Here is a 19,704-nt window from a genome sequence, read left to right as displayed (position 1 = left end):
TGTTTACAGTCCGATAAGCAATCTGAGAGCCCATCAGCTGTCATCTGATATAAAAGCTAATCTGAAGTTAAATATTCATCAGATGATAGCCGATGGTTTCTGCCTTATTTGCTCTCCACACGGACTGTTGACCTGCATGCAACCAAAACCAGCTCAGATTTGATTGGTCAATACTATTCGGACTACAAACAGAAACCACAACACATTCATATGCAGATATCTGTTTACAGAGATTATTTCTGATCTGTATCAAGACTTTAAGGATAGACGGTGCTGTATGCTGTACAGATTGTAAAGCCCCTTGTTAGCCGGTGTTAGCATCAAATGCCAACACCGAATCTGAAGGAGAACATCTGGTGGTCCCTTTTATGTTTCATTCTTCCCTGATCTATCTGATGTTTAGACTCCAATGCTTCGTCATATTGGAATCTCTCACTATCCATGAGTGGTTCTCTGATCTGTGGAGCCAGTGAGTTCTTGTAAATATTCTTGTAAGATTCCCAGAGAACACTGATATCTGCCAGCCTGACGCCTGAGCTACTGTCTCTAACTAATCAGTCTAAGTACATGTTAGAAACACCTAAAGCTAGAATGTCAGAAAACACTTATGGGGTCAGCTAAATTACTCTAAGATAGAGCTGTCTTACTTTTCCCTGTCACATCAACAAAGCCCCTTAAGAAATATTCTCCACACGTGGCTATGCATAGGCTACAGCGTACCTAAGGAGGAGATTCGACAAAAAACTATACACTGAGCTTTGTGAGGGAAATGAGGAACAGGTGAGTAGGCCTGGGCGAAAAATCGATTGAATGAATTAATTCGAATTTTTTGTTGCGGGCGATTTAAAAAATAAGTAAATCGAGTTTTTGTGTAATAGCACATTTTTGGCTCCCCGGGGTTTCCGTAGTGTTCGTTTCCCATTGCAACATCATACACTAAACAGCAACAGCAAGCGACAAAATGGCTACCGGTGAGAGCGGGAAGTTTGTTCCCAAGAAAGGAATAAAGTCATCTGTTGTTTGGAACTGGTATGGGTTTGCTGCGACAGATGTGGAACAACAGACACCACGCTGCAACATTTGCCTAAAGCCTATCGCAGTGAAAGGCAGCAGCACCACAAACCTATTCCAACACCTGAAACAGAGACATCCAGCCGAATATGAAAATGCCAGTCTCTCCGCGATGAACAAAGCCGCACTGACCAACAAACCTTATTGCTTTCCTTAAGTAGGGGGGGAAATCGGAAAAAATCGTAAATTGAATTAAAAAAATAAAATCAGAGATTTTATTTTTAGGCCATATCGCCCAGCCCTACAGGTGAGCAGGTGGGCGGGGAGGTCAGGTGATGGGAATGGTGGGAAAGATGTTAGCTCAGTGCGGGGGAGAGACATCTGAGGACACCTGGTGGACAGGTGGAGAAATGGTAATGAGAGGTGGGAATGTGTCTGAAAGGAAGGACAGAGAGGCAGAATGGAGAAACACAACTGAGTCAGACACTGTGACCCCCCTCCAGTTAATCTGTTCATGTTTGTGTTATTAAGATATTAAGATACACTTTGGTGTGGGTTTGAGTAAGAAGCACTCGTGTTTTGCTCTGAAGTGTTGGCTGTATTTTTGCCAGCTTGCTGTGTACCGAGCATTTATTCTGTGGAAATAGTGCAGGATAAAACTTTAGCTCTATTTAGTTTTACCCTTATATTAACTTAGATTTATTTTTATGTTCATAATATTTTTATTTAACTTCACAGACATCTTAATATTAAAAACATTTGTATTGTTTTTAGATAATTTTTTTGCACTGAATGTTTTTTGGTATAAAGTTGACTTTGCACTACCTCGTTCCCCTTCGAGGGAACTCGAACTGCGTCGGTGACGACACTATGGGAACGCCTCTGGGCGTGGCAGGGCTGAAACCATGAGTGAAACTACTCCGATCCTATCGGCGTTGCTAGAACGGTAGCGTGTGACGGCGTAACTGGAGGCGTATATAAGCACGCCGGCACACCGGACACATTAGCTTTATTCTATTCGGCAACCACGAGAGGAAATTTCTTACCTGGAAGGAAGTCTGGCAGAGGAGATGGCTGGTGAGCAGTTCAGGCAGTGTGTTTCCCATGCCCGCGTCAACATCACGGCTGGGGACACTCGTGCCCTGTGTGCGTCTTGTCTGGGGATGCCGCACGCCCAGGCAGCTCTCGAGGGGGCCGCTTGCGGCCATTGCGAGGCCCTGCCCCTGAGGGCGCTGAGGTCCCATGCGGCTCTTTTCTCCGAAGACGGCCGGATGCGCTCTCCCCGTGGCTCGGGCCCAGCGGTCGCTGAGTCGGCGCGGCGGCTTCGGTCATGGGGCTCCCAGCGTGACGTCTCCGAGTGCATCGGGACTGCAGAGGCTTTTTCCCGTTCCTCTTCTGCTCGTCTGACAGAGAAGCTACAAAAAGAAATTTAACTCAGTGACACTGACGTTCCTTTTGGTGAAGCTGAAGTTGTTGGTGGGTAAAAAAACAAACTTTGATGCGATGCTTGTGCACCGGAGGAAAGGGGTCACCAGAGCTCCACCGCCTTCACAACCAATCTGCAGAAAGGGGCCTCCCTCCTGATCAGTGACGATGATGAAGGGGGACATGCCGACGCCCTGGATGACCCAGGTGTGATGATTAGGTGTAATTCCACATTGTACCAAACGGCGTCAGTAGTGGTTTGTGGGAACAAGGGATTGATGTTTTAGGTACAGGGAGGCAGCAGAGGAAGTTGTTGTTGACTGGCTAGCACGAGGAATAAAGAAACCCATAGAGTTTGCACAAGAGTGGTCACAGTTTATTTTCATGAAGAATAATGAACAAAACATGGTACCAGGAGTAAAACCAGAACGAGGTGCACTGTGAACAGCGACATGGATTCGTTAAAGCCACCGGAGACTTTGAAACTAACGGGGAATGTCGACAGCAATTGGCGCATCTTCAAGCAGCAATTTCAGCTGTAAATCAAGTCTGATGCAAGGAAGGTAGCGTTACTGCTAACAATAGCAGGCCCTCAAGCCATAGAAGTGTGTAATACCTTCGTATACGACAGTGAAGATGACAAAGACAAACTTGATAAAGTGCTGGAAAAGTTTGATGCCCGCTGCTCTCCAAAAAAGAACGAGACATACGAGAGATATGTTTTTCGTTCCCGGGTGCAGCAGCAGCGTGAACCCTTTGATAGCTTTCTGACCGACTTGAAGCTCAAAGCACAGTCATGCAACTTTGCTACACTGAAGGACTCCATGCTCCGAGACCAGGTCGTGTTTGGTGTGGAGGAAAGGCTACTGCGGGAAACGGAGCTGACGCTGGAAGGGGCCCTCAAGATCTGCCAGGCAAGTGAGCTCTCGCAAATGCATGTGAGGACATTCAGCGAGTTAGCGGCGAGCGCAGCGAGTGTGGGTGATGGCGCCGCTGTAAGCGTTGTCTCAAGTGAGGGACGGAGACGCCTTGCGCAGCAGACAGACGATCGAACATTCAAACCCAAACAGTGGCCTGCCTTTGGTAAGCTATGCTCTAATTGCCAGGGCAAGAACCACCAAGTGACACTGTTGACTCCAATACACAGAACTTTGTAGATGTTTTCAGAGGTTTTGGTGCACTGCCCTTCACATACAAAATCCAGTTAAGAGAAAATGTACAACCAGTAGTGCATGCTGCACAAAGAGTTCCAGCACCGCTGAGAGACCGTTTAAAAAAGGAAGTGGACAGGATGACGACGCTGGGTGTGATAAAGAAGGTTGAAGAACTCACCGACTGGGTAAACTCCATGGTATGTGCAAAGAAAAAGAAGGGCGACCTGAGGATATGCATGGACCCAAAAGATCTGAACGAGAATATTAAGCGGGAACATTACCAGATACCAAAGCGTGAAGAAGTCTGGAGTGAGATGATGGGTGCCAGATATTTTTCAAAGCTTGATGCATCACAAGGCTTCTGGCAGCTGAAGTTGGATGAAAGCAGCACCAAATACTGCACCTTCAATACACCTTTCGGCAGTTACCGCTTCCTCAGATTGCCCTTTGGCATCATCTCAGCATCAGAGATATTTCACAGAGCTATGGAGCACATCATCGAGGGATTAGACGCAGTCCGGGTGTATGCTGATGACGTCATTGTGTGGGGCTCCACACTCCAGGAGCACAATGTGAGGCTGACAAAAGTGCTGGAGCGAATACGCAAGTATGGACTAAAGCTAAACAAGAGTAAATGCCAGTTTGGAGTTCAAGAAATTGTTTTTCCCGGAGATAAGCTTTCTGCACACGGCATTCAACCTGACCAAGAAAAAGTTGATGCTATAAAAGACATGCCAAGGCCTAGAGACAAGGCTGGAGTGCTACGCATCATGGGGATCGTCAACTTCATAAGGAAATTCATTCCCAATCTATCAGCAAAAACATCCTGCATCCGTGAACTCCTACACAAAGAGATTGAGTTCAAGTGGACAAGCAGACATGAGCATTGTTGGACCGTGACTTTAAATGACCCTTTTTAAACTATGTGTAGTCCTTGGTCCTGCGTGTTCTTTCATGAAGCAATAGGAGAAGATGTTTTTGGTCAGTTAATCAGTTTAATTACAAATAAATGAATAAAGGTTACAGAGCTCTGGGTCGATCTTACTTTCTCTGACAAACAACAAGCTGTATCAGTTCATGAAGTCTGACTGGTTATCTCTCCCTGACCCAGTGTTTTAGTATACATCGTCACGTCATAAAACAATAAAACAAAAGTGTAGGTCAGTCCATGATTGGCCCAAGTCCTCTGACCCCAATGTTTGTCCTCTGACTCCATCAATCACCATGCTGTTGCTGGGCAGATTACAAGCGTAATTCCTGAAATAAGATATCTTGGAGAAGAGATGTTTTGTACCACATTCCAAATTACCCCTCACCCATTGTTCCTAAGTAAGTGTCCTTATCTGATCATGCAGAGTAATCAACGGGGCAGGGTGGCGATGGCGCAATGGATAAGACCATGGCTTTGGTGTGAGAGACCCAGGTTCAAATAAACCAACATATAAACTTCTACCTATAAAATACATCCGAGATCAATATAAGAAAACACAATACTAGTGGTTCCCCTGAGTAATACACAAATCATGCTATCAGAATCTCTCAGCATGAACGGCAAAAGCTCAGAGAAACCCTGACAACTGCACCTGTATTGGCATTCTACGACCCGGCGAAGAGGATCAAAGTGTCGACAGACGCCTCAAAGAACGGGATTGGTGCAGTACTTTTACGAGCTGAAGGTGAGCACTGGAAACCAGTAGCCTATGCATCCAGATCCATGACAGAGACTGAGTGTAGATATGCTCAAATAGAAAAAGAATGCCTGGGACTTGTGTTTGGCCTGGAGCGGTTCCACAGCTACATTTATGACCTACCATCTTTCACGGTGGAAACAGACCATCGCCCGCTAGTCGCCATGGTCAAAAAGAATCTGAGCGAGATGTCGCCAAGGATTCAGCGTTTGATGATGAAAATCATCAAACTGATCTCCACCTGATAATTGCAGATTTGCAGAGGACGTTCAAGATCACGTGAACATGGTGTCTTCTGCACTTCCTGTGTCAGATGAAAAGTCCAGACAAATAGCTCATGAAACTTCAAAAGATACGGAGCTGCAGTGAGTCATTGAGAACATGAAAAATGGATGGCCTGTGGGATCCTGTCCACAGTTCTACCACATCATTGTTATTCCAGAAAAGATGAGACAGGACATACTACACGGGATCCATGAAGGTCATCTTGGTGTCGAGAAATGCAAAAGACGGGCGAGAGACACAGTTTTCTGGCCTGGAATAAACAAGGACATTGAGAAACTAATAAGCAGATGTGACACGTCAAAAACACAGGAACAAGCAAACCAAAGAGCCTGTGGTGGTAACTGCAGGACCAACAGCGCCATGGCACACGGTTGGAATGGGAAATAAATAAATAGGGAAGTAGTGCAATGAATGTCTCAAATGTAGTGGAGTAAAACTTTTCTGTAAAAATCTACTCAATTAATAGAGTAAATGTAACTCTTTACTACCCACCTCTGTTTTCTTCTCTCCCCACCACATGTTAGAAACACAACGCAGAGTCCAAGGGGGACGCCTTGCTAATCCTGGACTTGAGTGATCCAGAATGTTCTGGTCTCATTTAACAAACTGACTGTATTTGGGGAGTTCATGGCTGAGGTTTCCTTCCTTAAAGTCACCAAGAACAATAAAAAGGGAGTCCAGGTTAGTCGCTCTACTCGCAGTATCTGGTCGGCCAGCGTGCGCTGTGCGTCGTGCACGTTGGCCTGCGGTGGAATATAAACACCGAGCAGAAAGTAGGAAGCAAACTCGCAGGGAGAGTAAAACGGTTTACAGTGTGTCAGTAAATATTCCAGATAAAGTTTTCAGTGAGTTGATCAAAAATCAAGCCGTTAACTTTGAAGATGCTGAAGTGTTGGTGTAGAGAAACTGTTGTCCTGATGGTGGCGCTAGAGGAAAGGTCAGGAGGTCACCATAAATGTTAGGATTCATCCTCTGGGAAGCAGAAACATCCACAGGACATTTATGGAAACCTGGCAACAGAACCAGCGTCCTAATAAGCCGCTGCTAGAAGGGCAACATCCTGACCTGACATGTGTCCAAGATTTGGCTTTTAAAATGGAAGAAAGTGAAATGATCTGCTGAAATCTACTGAAAGCTGTTAAACAACAAGTGCTGCTGGAAGGGTTTTCATTCAGAGCAGATTAGTATTGTGAGGGAGGAATGGACTTTATTCCAGCAGCAGAACAAAGAGGACGACTTTAATCTGCATCTGGAACATCTGGCTGGAAACTTTATCTATTATATATCATTTACTTTAAGGATTACTTCATAAAGTGAATCAGGATTATATTTTTATTTAGTTTCCTCTTTATCTTGTTTGCTCATTGTGCTTCTGTGCTGCTAGTTTGTCCTCACTGTGTGGAACAACAAGAAACCTGCTGGAATATCTGATCAAATAGAAATCAATAGAATATTAAAGAAATCCCTCAGCTCAGTATGTTTGTGACTCTGGCTGAGATGGAGGTGAAATATGTGAACCTGGGCTGTGGTTTACTGCTCTCTTCCTGTCACAAACACTGTTTGACATCTGCTGGTTTTTGTTCAGGCTGCACGGATCATTTCTCACTGTGGGCGCCGCTCTTCCAACAGGAGCAGTAGTAGGTGGCTGAATGAGAGATGTTAACTTTCTGGATCTGCAGCTCCCAGCTGTTCTGATTATTCACAGCTGAGAAATCATCTTTCTGAGGGTGATTGGGATTTTTATGAACTTGATCATTATTCCTATCAATATAAAGAATCAATGTGAATGTTTCTGTGTCTTTCTTCTGGTACCAGTAAAAAATAAGTGCCACACTGGTCAGTTCCTCGACAGCTGAAGGAAACAGTTTCATCGACTCTCCTGGTCCATGTTAAATCCTGAATCAGGTCTGCTGCCATGGCAACCAGCGCTGTAGAGACACAGACAGATAGATGAAGGTCAGTGTGACAGTGTTTGTTCCAGGTGGAGTTTGCTGGCTCCTGATTGGCTGGAAACACTCACCTGAACACAGACAGCACAGAGCAGCAGCTGGGAGGAAAAGCATTGTGTGCAGTGGTGTTTCCTCTGGTGAACCTGGGGAGAAGTGGCGCTCTGATGCAGCTGAGGCCAAACAAGGACGAGCTGTGAGATCAGACGAGGGCCGCGTGGTTTCTAACGGGTCCTCAGACCTCCCATCAGCCCCTGCGGCGGACAGATAAGGCTGCTGCTGCTGATTGACAGCTCAGCTGAAGCTGCTGTGTGGTTTTCTGCTGAGTCGGAGCTCATTCTGCTTTATTACAGTTCATCTCCTCTATTGAACTATTTCAAATCACTACAGCTACATTAGAAAGAAGGAAAACTACAAACTCGGCTGATTCTAACAGTGAAAATCATCAGTTCAAGGCAGGAACATGTAGTTGTGTCTCTCTAGTATAAAAAGTGGAACCAGCTTCTTGTTTTCATTGTGTGGTTCGTCACACTGAGACCTTCATTCTCCAAAATCCTGTTTGTGTTCAATCTTCAAATGTCTGTTGTTGAAAAAGAAGATGAAGGTTACTGTCAGCCAGCAGATTCATTTCTTACTGACACTATTTATCTTTCTGTTCTTCTCATTATTTTAACGTTGTTTCTAAATGCTTCTTGTTTCCCAGACTTCTCTGTTTCTCTGAACTGATTCACTGAGAAGTTTCTTCGTCTTGATTTGAATCTGACAGCAGATAAAAAATCTGGCTCACGATGATGCAGAAATACAAACAAACATTCCTGTTAGCACAAACACATTCAGGTTGGTGCTGAATTTAGTAACACAGACTGTTATCTGTTGTTTAACAGCTGGGATGAAAATACAAAAGTACAAACTGTGACTTTAACCCTTAAACGTCCCCTCACATTTCATCATTTCATTTCTACGACACATGAAACCTTTTCCACACACAGCATCACATCTTTATTTAGTGTTCTGTTGTTCAGTCTCTTCATTAAAGATACATGATGTTTCACTTTGTTATTCTTAATAGAAAGTAAAATGTTTCCCTCTGAATTGTAGTGGAGTAGAAATATAAAGTAGCAGAAAGTGGTAAAGTACCTCTAATGTGTACTTCAGTCCAGTACTTGAGTAAATGTCCACGGTTACTTTGAACCGCTGTCTGTATGTGTGCAATATCAAATGTCACTAGATCACTAAACTTAAACAGCAAAGATGAAGTGGAGGAAATAATCAGCAGGTTGATCCAGAATGAAAAGAATCATCAGCTGCAGTCTGATACTAAACAGTTCAGAATGAGCTGCAGCTCAACAACTACAGCAGCAACATCCTGCTGCACATTAATGAGGAGGAAGAAGAATCTGAGGAGAGAATATATAATAGTACAACAGACACAGTTAATCTTGTTATTAATGACAAACACAAGTTTTCCTGCTGTCACGTGTCAAAATGTCTCCATAAAAAAGTTCTGCATGCTGTCAGGATTATAACTGTCACACTGCTGCCCTCTAGTGTCTGCAACAACACACTGCGTCTCCACCTGATACTACTACTACTGCTATTAATACTAATACTGCTGCGACTACTGTACTGCTGTTACTGTGTAGAACAAATCCTTCACACTGCTGCCCTCTAGTGTCTGCAACAACACACTGCGTCTCCACCTGATACTACTACTACTGCTATTAATACTAATACTGCTGCGACTACTGTACTGCTGTTACTGTGTAGAACAAATCCTTCACACTGCTGCCCTCTAGTGTCTGCAACAACACACTGCGTCTCCACCTCATACTACTACTTTTTCACACACTCAACATTTCTCCTGTTTTAGCTTCTCTGCATTGGCTTCCTGTAAAGTCCAGAATAGAATTTAAAATCCTTCTACTTACCTACAAAGCTCTTAATGATCAGGCACCATTTTATCTTAAACTACCAGCAATTTCCCCCAATTTCCAGGACAAAGACCTAAAATAACACACCCTAAAAGAATCAGGAATAACTCCTCAACCATTCGGCTTGGTGCATAATAAGTGAAGATATTTATGTCACCAAAAATCAAATACAAGCTAGCGCACACTGATATGACTTTACTGCATTTATTGTGAGTGAAGTAGTATACTTTGTGCTTCCACGTCGTTTAAAGACAGACACAATGCTTGGTTCAGGTGCTCATATGTTGGGACCTCCATACTGGTCCGTAGAGTGGCGTGGCAATCAGGGGCAGGGGAGCCTCCCGCAGCGTTTCCAACCACGGGCAATAAAACACGAAATTCCCTGTGCACAGCAACAATATTTATTTTTAATATTTATGTTACCATTACAGACTAAATAAAGGAAAATATGAGATTTCCATCCTCGCCTTGTATAAAATCTATATTTTACCATTTATCACCATCAAAACCTCCTCCTGCAGGTTATAATGCAACTGAATATCTCCTGCTACACCTGGACTACAACTGGAACTGTAAATTTGATGAAGAAACTCAAATACACAATTTATAAAATTATACCCAGGAGGTGTTCATGTTAGTATTATAGATCTACTGTTTACATGTTTCTGTCCACACAAACGTTACAAATAACATCAAGTTCTTAAAACATTGAAATATTGATCAATACAATGACTAGTGATCAATATTGCTTGGACCAAAGAACCCCTTTGCTACCGCAGCCCTTTCATTCGATGTAACTACCACGAGTCAGCGATACTGTAACACTCTGGATGTCAAAGCCAGGAGGGAAACGTCAGAGGTCAGAGTGCATTATATATGGTGCCTTTCTCATTTCCCAAAGTGCCTCCTTGCTCCTCGAGGTGCATTTTAGGAACTGAGATGTTCTTCAAGATGCACTGAGATCAATTTCCAGGTCACAGGCTGGAGCATCGAGGAGGCCCTCGGTCTGTTCAGACATGTTTTTACTTATTTATCAGGGTTGATGAACCTGAATTAATCCAGTGTTCATATTTAGATGCAAATTAGCACATATTTCATTAGATACTGCCTCATTTGCTTATTTAGACATAATATTTTCTACCCTATTCACTTCACGCAGTGTCTCGCCTTAAACAAATGAGCTGATTATTTGTTTGTAAACCATCTGTTTTTTTCATGTAGTTTGGTTTTTATTCCACCTTAAATTTACTTTTATTCTTAAATATTTGTAGCGCTGCTGACTTAGTGCTGCTGCCTGTTTTATTTAGTATTTTCTTTGTAAATAAAATGTTAAAAACACGCCTGTCGCTGTTGAGAAAAGTCCAAGATGATGTCATCTAAACACTTGTTTTGTCCAATCAAACTTCAAACTTCGATGGATCAGGCTTAGTTGCCATCACACGCCCTCAGTATGGCACTTGAGTCACATGATAACAGGTGGTTGTCTTCAGGTGGTAACATCTGTCTCTGTTCACAGACGCTCTCTGGGTTGAACCGCTGTGGTTTGATCCAGTGAATAGTCAGGAGCGAGAGGCGCTGAATAAACGGGGACTACAAAAACACTACAGACGACATTTGTTCTTGTGAAAGTCGGACTGAATCAAATATTATTGTGATTGTGATGAGATTTGTGTGTCCTGGCCTGCTGCAGCATCATCGGCTCTCTGGGCCAGTGTGAGATGGTCAAGAAGGAGTGAGGTTGGATTAATGGACTTTGGAACCTCAGGCCCCAACTCGTCCCTTTCCGTAACTGTCGTCAGCAGGAAAACACGTTCCGCCTCGCTTTTAGGAGGTTGAGGAGGTAAATTTGTGTCTCCTCCCCTGTCAGAACGCACAACCTCATAATCCATGTGGCCCACTCGCCGTGTGACTGCCAGGGGTTCTACCACCTGGTGAGTAATTTAGAGGTGGAATAATACAAGCACCTTATCTCCAGATGCAAACTGGCTTAACCTAGTTCCTCTGTTGTAGAGACGCTGCGGACGCCCTGAGCAAATTCTCCCATGACGACCGGCCTAATGTGTGGAGCTTTGCTCTGATGTTTTCTTTCTGGAAATTACAACCTGAAAGTCGTGAACTCTGACCCTGCACATTTTCTCAAAAGGAGACATTAACAGAAGCAGAGAGTTTTGGCGGTTGTGCTTCTACCATGAGTAAGTCGGCTGCAGAGTAAATGCTTTCTTTTTTGTCTCTTCACGATCAGGACTCAGCACAGGCTGTTTCATACTGAAGAATAAAGCGGAGACCCTGAAGCGGTCGATCAGCTCGTCCACATCTGTGAAGTTAATGGAACATTATCATATGATTTGAATGTGTTATTATAGATTAAACATGTTTTATCAGTTCATAAATAAAGTGCATCTGTTCTGTCTGCATATGTAGAACCAAGGGAGTCTCATGCGGCCTTTGTGATGAAGGTGAACAACCTGAACAACTTGTGTCCGAGAAGGAGAAGGAAGAAGTCAACATTATCAAGGGTCCAGTTCATTATACCAAAAATAAAGAAAACATATTTCCGCTCTCGGTTACTGTATCAAAAAACAAGAGAACCGGTTTATACCAGTAAATATATGAAAATACAAGCCAGGAGTTATAGAGCAGCTGTAACATTATCAGAATCATCAGAATCAGAACACTTTATTGATCCCAGAGGGGAAATTCTTTGTTTCAGATACTCGCATGGCTCAAAGAAATAGATATAATATTAATCATGAAAGCACAATATCAGGATAACATTAGAAGAAACACCAAACAAACTGGGAACCAAGGGAAAATTGTTAGCAACCGTAGTTGAATACATTTTTAATATTGTGCATTTATTCACGTACACAGCAAGAGTCCCGTTTAAAGAGCGCATTGTTGGTGCAGCACAGTTACTTAGATAGTTTAACCTCAGTCATTTCTGTGTGTGCAGAGTTGTTACTGTCAGCACTGATTTTAATTTGGTTTCCACTCTAAAGGCTGTTGTTTGAGTGAAATGTTTCCCTTCTCTACCAGCAGGTGGCAGCACGAGTGTATTTAAAGGTTTGACTGGTTTGTGTGTTCAACTGTTTTTAAACCTGGTTATTGATCCAGATCTATTTAATGCTGTTAATTTCATTTGTTGTTTGATGTTTGTGGTTTATTTGCAACCTGGTTATTTAAAGTATACTTTGTTTTTATATATCTTTTCACAACCATAAAAATAAGTATATGATTCCCAGCAATCTTTTTCTTCTTTAAACATGTTTCCATGTTATTGTTGTTTGAAGAAGTGTGTCTATATTAAGAGTTTTTTTCACCACTTCACAACCCTTTGCTACACACAGTGTCACACAGGACACATGCCAGTAAAAGACATTTCAACCAGTCACTGATGGAAACAACTAAAAACTGTACAGTAGGCCAATAGTTACAAGGATCAGTTTTTGTTCTCATGACTTTCCCTTCACGTCATTCAGTGAGGCTGCCGCATCTTTTCCAGGTTTCTCCAGGTAGGCTCCAGGTGATTGTCTCCAATACTTTACAGGTTTGTTGTGCTGTGAGATGAAACATAAATCAAATCGGTATCTTTAAGGTTTGTTCAAATAGGCGATGGGCCGAGGCCAAGTATCTGCTTTAGTTGTTAGTTGAGCAGACATATCCTGCCTTTCTCCTCCTCTTGAGGGTCTTAGGGTCAGACCCACCTCCTCCACCTCCACATCCACACATAGTCAATATTGAAACAATAGTGTATTCTACCCTACAACACGTCTAAAGACTGAAATGTGACACTAATAAGACAAATTACTGCAAATGCATAAAACTACATCAACACAAGCACTCCAAGTTTATGTGCCGTGTCACACGATGACCTTCACATTCCTCACAGCTGCAGTCTTCTTTGCAGGGGCCCCTTGCAATCACCTTATTCTACTTTTATCAACGGAAAGCCTGTACAATCTGTCAAACACAACCCTGACCCCTCTTTTGAACTGCCTCCCACTACTCACTAAAATCAAGACCTACATTTTTATTTGTACATAAAAACATTACGTTTTTAAACAGGTAAGGCATTTAGCCCGGAGGCTCAGCTGCTCTGCCTAATCTGTAGCAAGGTGAGGGGTGTGTGTTTCAGTCTGCCTGCTGGTTGTCTCTGTGCCGTGTGATGAAATGCCATGTGATTGTGCTGCAAACTAACTTTCCTACGGGGACAAATATATTGATTGATACACTGTTTAATTATGTTACTGTACATTAACCAACAAATGTTCTACTCTGCATCCTTACCAGAAACCCAGATTTGCACTCTCCATTCTCTAACCCTGTCCTCTTCTCTTCTCTCTATAATATCTGTGTAACTCCTCTACATGTTGTAAGATATAGCAGGACTGCACTCATCTGTAAAAACACTATTTCTGCACTCCTGGTTAGATGCAAACTGCATTTCAGTAGCTCTGTACCTCTAAAGATCCGCCCCCCTTCAAACAGCTGGTACTCCCATCACTACAGAGTCTGCACGAGCAGCGCATGCTCCTGGGTCCAGTCTGATAGAGACGAGATGGCGGCAGCAGCGTCTAAGAGGATGAGCGTCCGACAGAGAGTTCCTGCTAAGAGCGACCGGGACCGGACCAGCCAGGAAGTCAGCACCGGGGTGAGTACCTGGCTCTGGGACCAGTGTGACAGTTTAATTGGTTGCCACATGAACTGGGGATGTTACTGCAGAAGTTCATGCGGTCGCTCTGATTTGTGCCCTGGTGGTTTTTAATCTGTGTGTGTGCTGACATCCAGCCTGTACGGGCAACAGGATGAGGGATTTGTTGAGTCCAGATCGCCGTTGAGTCAGGACGCTGAAGTTAGCTTCCAGTTCTGCACTTAAGGGAAAGTTAACTTACTGCTGAGCTTTTGCTCCTCTTGTTGTGAAAGCTGTCAGACATTTTAAGTTTTAACTCTGTCTGAAAATCCAAAAAAGAAACTTCCCCATCGTAGGACTACTAGGAAAAGATGTGAGTCCGGCTGGACCTGCTGGGACTTTGTAAACAAATCTGAGGCGCTAAATCTGTACTGTCAGTGTGTTTTCTATAGAGAGCAAAACATAGTGAGGGCTACATGGAAAGGAGGGCAGAAGAAGGAAGGAAAGATACAGAAAGACAGAGAGAAGCAAACTGAGACAAACATTTGGAAGGTTTAGTAGTTAAAGGACTGCAGCCCCAAGTTGTAGCAGTATCTTGGAGCTGAATTTTTCTCTTTAGTGTTTATTCAGAATATTTAATAATTCACAGACTCAGCTTTAAGATTTCTTTATTGACTGTTCTGCAGAATGAAGTGATGCAGTCCTGAAAATCAAGCTCTTCACAGTCCTCCCAAAGCACACTCTGTACTGCCCTCCCTTTCCAGGACGTCCTCTCCATATTTGGTCCAGTCCAGTCAGTATCTCTGAACCTACAATGAATCACTCTGAGAACTTGGCCGGAAAAGTAGTTTAGTGCACATTCCAACGAGATCGCTTCATCCTGTTCCTCACATGTTGGCCAGAGTCCAAGGAAACCCAACCTAACAGAAAAACATCTGGTTTCTAGTTTTTCAGAAGTCAGTACGTGTGTGTGTGTGTGTGTGTGTTTGCTTTAACGCTAAATCAAAGTACCTCTTATCTGCATGAAAATATGACAACAAAAGTACAAACACACATATTCTACAGCTGTAATCATATCTTAACTAAACCTTATCTCTAAATATGAATTCTGCCTTCTGAACCTTGTGGGTTCACTTTCTCTGTCTGTGTCACACAGAGAGACTGACCTGGATTTATCCTCCATACTTGCTGCACCATTACATCTCACTCACCGTCTTTCTCTCTGTATGTCTGTTATTATAGAAACAGAGAGGAAGAGATGGACTTAAACAACACCACTGTGACAAATCCTTCAGAACATCTGGACAGTCAAAGAATCATCGGAGAGTTCACACTGGAGAGAAACCGTACAGCTGTGACCAGTGTGGGAAGGTTTTCTCTACTTTAAGTAATCTAAAAAGTCACAAATATGTTCACATGGGGGAGAAACCGTACAGCTGTGACCAATGTGGGAAAGCTTTCACTCAGTTGGGTTGCCTAAAAATTCACATGCGCACTCACACTGGAGAGAAACCGTAGCGGTGTGAACAGCGTGGGAAAACATTTACTCACAGTAAAACCCTGAAACGGCACCAATGCGGTCACGCTGCATCGCTGTAAACATTTTTCAGAGCCAAGCTAGCTCTTGCCTGCTGCCTCCTCCTCATGCTGTGTTATATTGTGAGCTTCTCTTTAAACTGAGAGATAGACAACAGTAACTTTATATTCTGAGCAGCATGTGCGTTAATGTGTTAACTGTTTCTACTGATGTTATTATGAATTCGTAAACAAGTGTCAATGAACTGAATTTTTGTACATTTTTAATACACTTCAGATCTCAAACCTGTAAAATAATATTTAAAACTCACCGTTCAGCTGCTGGCACTATTCCACTAGCACTGCGAGGAAGAAGTGCTTCCTTACCGTCCATTAATCTGCCAAGTGCTCATAATATCACTTGGTAAATAAAATGTAGGGACTTTAGGAGCCGTCAGCCCTTCCTCTCTGATCTCTCTGGGACGTCCCAGATGACCACTCTCTCTCTGGGGAAGTCGGATATGAAACTCAGCAGAAGGACATAAATCCTTGAGATGAGTTTTATTAACCCAAGTGTAAATAAATGTACAGTCACTGGTTCAGTAATAATCTCACTTGATTGCTTTTTGATGGTTGGCGCAATTCTGATGATTTTCGCATAAAGTTTTAGGTAATCAGAAGTTAGAAGTTTAACAGTTAATGGGATTCTTGTCATCACTGCGTTTCTGTTGTTTTGTGTAAGATGAGTTAGTATATGTGTGATCAAACTAAGTGTTGAATCTGCTACCATTTTTTAGTAGTGTTGAATTTATGCTTCTGATAGTTAAGTGGTTAGGAAGCTTATTATTAACTGTGTTTGAAATCTAAGTTAGGTTTATATAACATGTCTGTGATGGATGCTCGACGTCAACCCTGTTTTTATGATGTGACTGTGCGAGACATGTTAAATTATATAGTTCCATAACGTAGAAGAAACCACAAAGAAAGATGATTAGTTACGAGGCGTAAAACAGTTTGAGTGTGAAAACCTTTCCTCCTCCTCCAATACGCACCCTATCTGATGGTGGTCCGGCCTCTTTCACCTATGTTTCTTTACCACTACATTACTCTTCTACAATAATAATAATAATAATAATAATAATAATCTTTATTTGTAGAGCACAAGTGTAAAGACAATAATACCCAAAAGACAATAATACAAAAACAATACAAGATAAAAGCAAGAAAACATTGAAAAGACTAAAATATAAAATAAGTAAAATAGAATAAAATAAAAGGGATAAATAAAGTCAAATAAGATCGGGAAAGGCTCTCCTATAAAAGTATATTTTAAGAAGGGACTTAAAAGAGTTCACTGACTCAGCCGACCTGATTTCCTCGGGCAGGCTGTTCCAGAGCCTCGGGGCCCTGACAGCAAACGCTCTGTCCCCTTTAGTTTTCAGTCGAGACTCTGGAACAGACAACAGACCTCTGCCCGAGGATCTCAAGGTACGTGCTGGTGCGTATGGGACTAAAAGGTCAGAAATATAACAAGGCGAGAGGCCATGAAGAGCTTTAAAAGTGATCAATAGAATTTTAAAGTCAATTCTAAAACATACTGGGAGCCAGTGTAATGAAGCTAAAATAGGAGTAATGTGGTCATATTTCTTTGTTCTGGTTAAAAGCCTGGCAGCTGAGTTCTGGACAGTCTGGAGTCGATCAGTAGATTTTTGGGTTAAACGGGTGAAAAGGCTGTTGCATAATCCAGGCGGATGAGATGAAGGCGTGTAAAATGGTCTCGGTGTCCTTAAAAGTTAACATAGATCGAATTTTTTCTAGATTTCTAAGTTGATAAAAACATGGTTGAACAAGCTTTGTGGTGTGCTGCTCGAAATTTAAATTACTATCAAACCAAACACCAAGGTTCTTTGCCACAGGCTTAATGTGATTTACTAGGGAACCAGCAGATGGCAGTATTTGATTTGCCATCTGCTGGACCCGATGACCAGGATTTCTGTTTAGTCTGAGTTCAGCTGGAGGAAATTATTTGACATCCATTTTTTAACTTCACAAAGGCAGTTGTTAAGTGAACTCAGCATTCCAGGGTCTGTGGATCTGACGGGCAAGTATATTTGTGTGTCATCAGCATAAATATGAAAAGAAATGCCATGTTTGTGGATAATATGTCCAAGGGGAAGCAGATACAAGGAAAGAAATACAAGGAAAGCAGATACAAGTCTGCATTATTATTCCATGGTCTGCCCACGTCATCTCAGGAGTTTTTTTTGTCAACACGTCATATAATCCTTATTAAAACCTAATTTTAATTTTATTCACTTGTTAAAAACATTTAGTTATAAATAAAAGTCTTTGTCTGTGAATATTTCTTAAGGATAAATATATTGGGAATTCACAACTCAGGTAATAAAACTTATTAATCTGCTTTCTCTCATTGTTCCTGTGATTGAAGGTGTTGCCCCAAAAGATGTTAGGAGTGCAAATATTCCATGTAAAGTAGTAGTCCTGCTATCTACATTTTTGTTTTCTATTACTGAAGATGATTTGGAATCCTTCTTTGTTCAGACTGAAAGCAATGCCAAATGTAATCGATGCAAAGAAACAAAGCTTTTTGCACCAGCTGAGGTGAAGACAGGTCAGCTCAAGTGTTAATGTTGCAGCTTCAACAAAAATCTTTATTCTCAACGAATCAAGTTAATGTAATGTAATGTATAAAGGTTTCAGACATTTTTGGCGCTCATTACTTTTGGAGATGACACTTGTAGCTTGTTAGCTTTTCTTTGCCAGTGTGTGTTGAAAGAGTGAGTGCTCAAGTTCAGCATACCACATTATAGTTTAGGTTCACTTACCTGTGACCATTAAAATCCTTAAGCGTGCGACGTGAAGTGCATGGTGCAGGTCCCTGTGTAGTTTTCTGAATCCACTTTTGCTAGTTTACAGGGTTTGCTAGAGAACATGGTTCAAAAGATTTGTACGTAGTCTCTAATCATGGGTGTGTTTTGGGGCGTCACATGCAATAAACCAATCAGTGTCATCTCCCATTCCCTTTAAAAGCAGGTGAGCTTGTACCATGGTGCATTGCTATTTAAAGGAGACCTGTTATAATGCATTTCCAGTCCTATATTGTAGTTCTGTGACTCCTGTATGGCAGCTTTGCATGATTCAAAGTTCAAAAAAAGAATTTTCTATCTTATACTGGCCCTTCATGCAGGCCCTCATTTCAGCATCTGTCTGAAACAAGCTGTAGGTGCTCCTGTCTCTTTGAAGCAAAGCCTGTCTTCTGTCTTCTGGTTGGACATTGTCTTGTGTGTTTACCATGTGAAGGGATGGGGCTGCATGTTCCTTTGTGGGTGTGGTCAGCATTCTCTGCCTGGAGCAAATTACCATATTTACATTTACATTTTTTCATTTATTCATTTAGCTGATGCTTTTATCCAAAGCTACTTACAGCTGCTAAACATGTCAGAGGTCGCACGCCTCTGGAGCAACGAGGGGTTAAGCGTCTTGCTCAGGGAGACATTGGTGGATGTCTCACAGTGGGAATCGAACCCAGGTCCCACACCAAAGGCAAGCATCTTATCTATGCGCCATCACCACCATCCGGCTCGGAATGACATCATATCGATCATATTAGCTTGGAAGCTAACACTGATTAGCTCAGAAAATCTTCCCAGGGGTGGCCAGATGGGGCCACTGAAAATCCTGGGGTGGCACACAAAACCAAAAGCCATAACTGCATTCAGGATTTCTATTATGCAATATAGACTAGTTGAATACTACATAAAATGTGAGTTAAGGAATCACAGGCTGATATCCTTTGGATTCTTATACTAAAACCAGTTCAGTTAACATTCCATAAAAATCCTGTTTGATGTGTTATCTGTATATGTGTTAGGCAATTAATTGTTCTTTAAATATGCAAGTTAACCTTTCCTTAAAAAGCATTATTTGTAGGAGTGCAGTGATGGGGAGGAACAAAACATTTACTGGGAACAAGTCAACTCAAGATTACAGACATCATGGAGCATAAATATTTTTCTTTAAATTCAAATTGAAATATACAACGTGTGTCTGTATAGAGTTGTGTAATTATTTGTTAACATTTGTTAACAAGGATAGGTA

The 19,704-nt window shown here is 42.2% G+C and overlaps 1 protein-coding gene across 1 annotated transcript; it reads left to right on the top strand.

Annotated features, from left to right (window-relative positions):
- Positions 1-13,936: 13,936 nt before the first annotated feature.
- On the top strand, positions 13,937-16,194 carry LOC119902703 (zinc finger protein 22-like). Its single transcript, XM_038719062.1, has 2 exons — positions 13,937-14,091; positions 15,313-16,194. The coding sequence occupies exons 1-2, from the start codon at positions 13,999-14,001 to the stop codon at positions 15,586-15,588; spliced, it is 369 nt and encodes a 122-aa protein (XP_038574990.1). The 5' UTR covers positions 13,937-13,998; the 3' UTR covers positions 15,589-16,194.
- Positions 16,195-19,704: the final 3,510 nt, after the last annotated feature.

Source organism: Micropterus salmoides, unplaced genomic scaffold, assembly GCF_014851395.1.
Source record: "Micropterus salmoides isolate LMB-PRFRI ecotype aquatic unplaced genomic scaffold, ASM1485139v1 Ms_hic_scaffold_14, whole genome shotgun sequence".
Taxonomy (NCBI): domain Eukaryota; kingdom Metazoa; phylum Chordata; class Actinopteri; order Centrarchiformes; family Centrarchidae; genus Micropterus; species Micropterus salmoides.
Note: the sequence above shows the minus strand (reverse complement) of the source record. Positions and strands in the feature narration are given on the sequence as shown.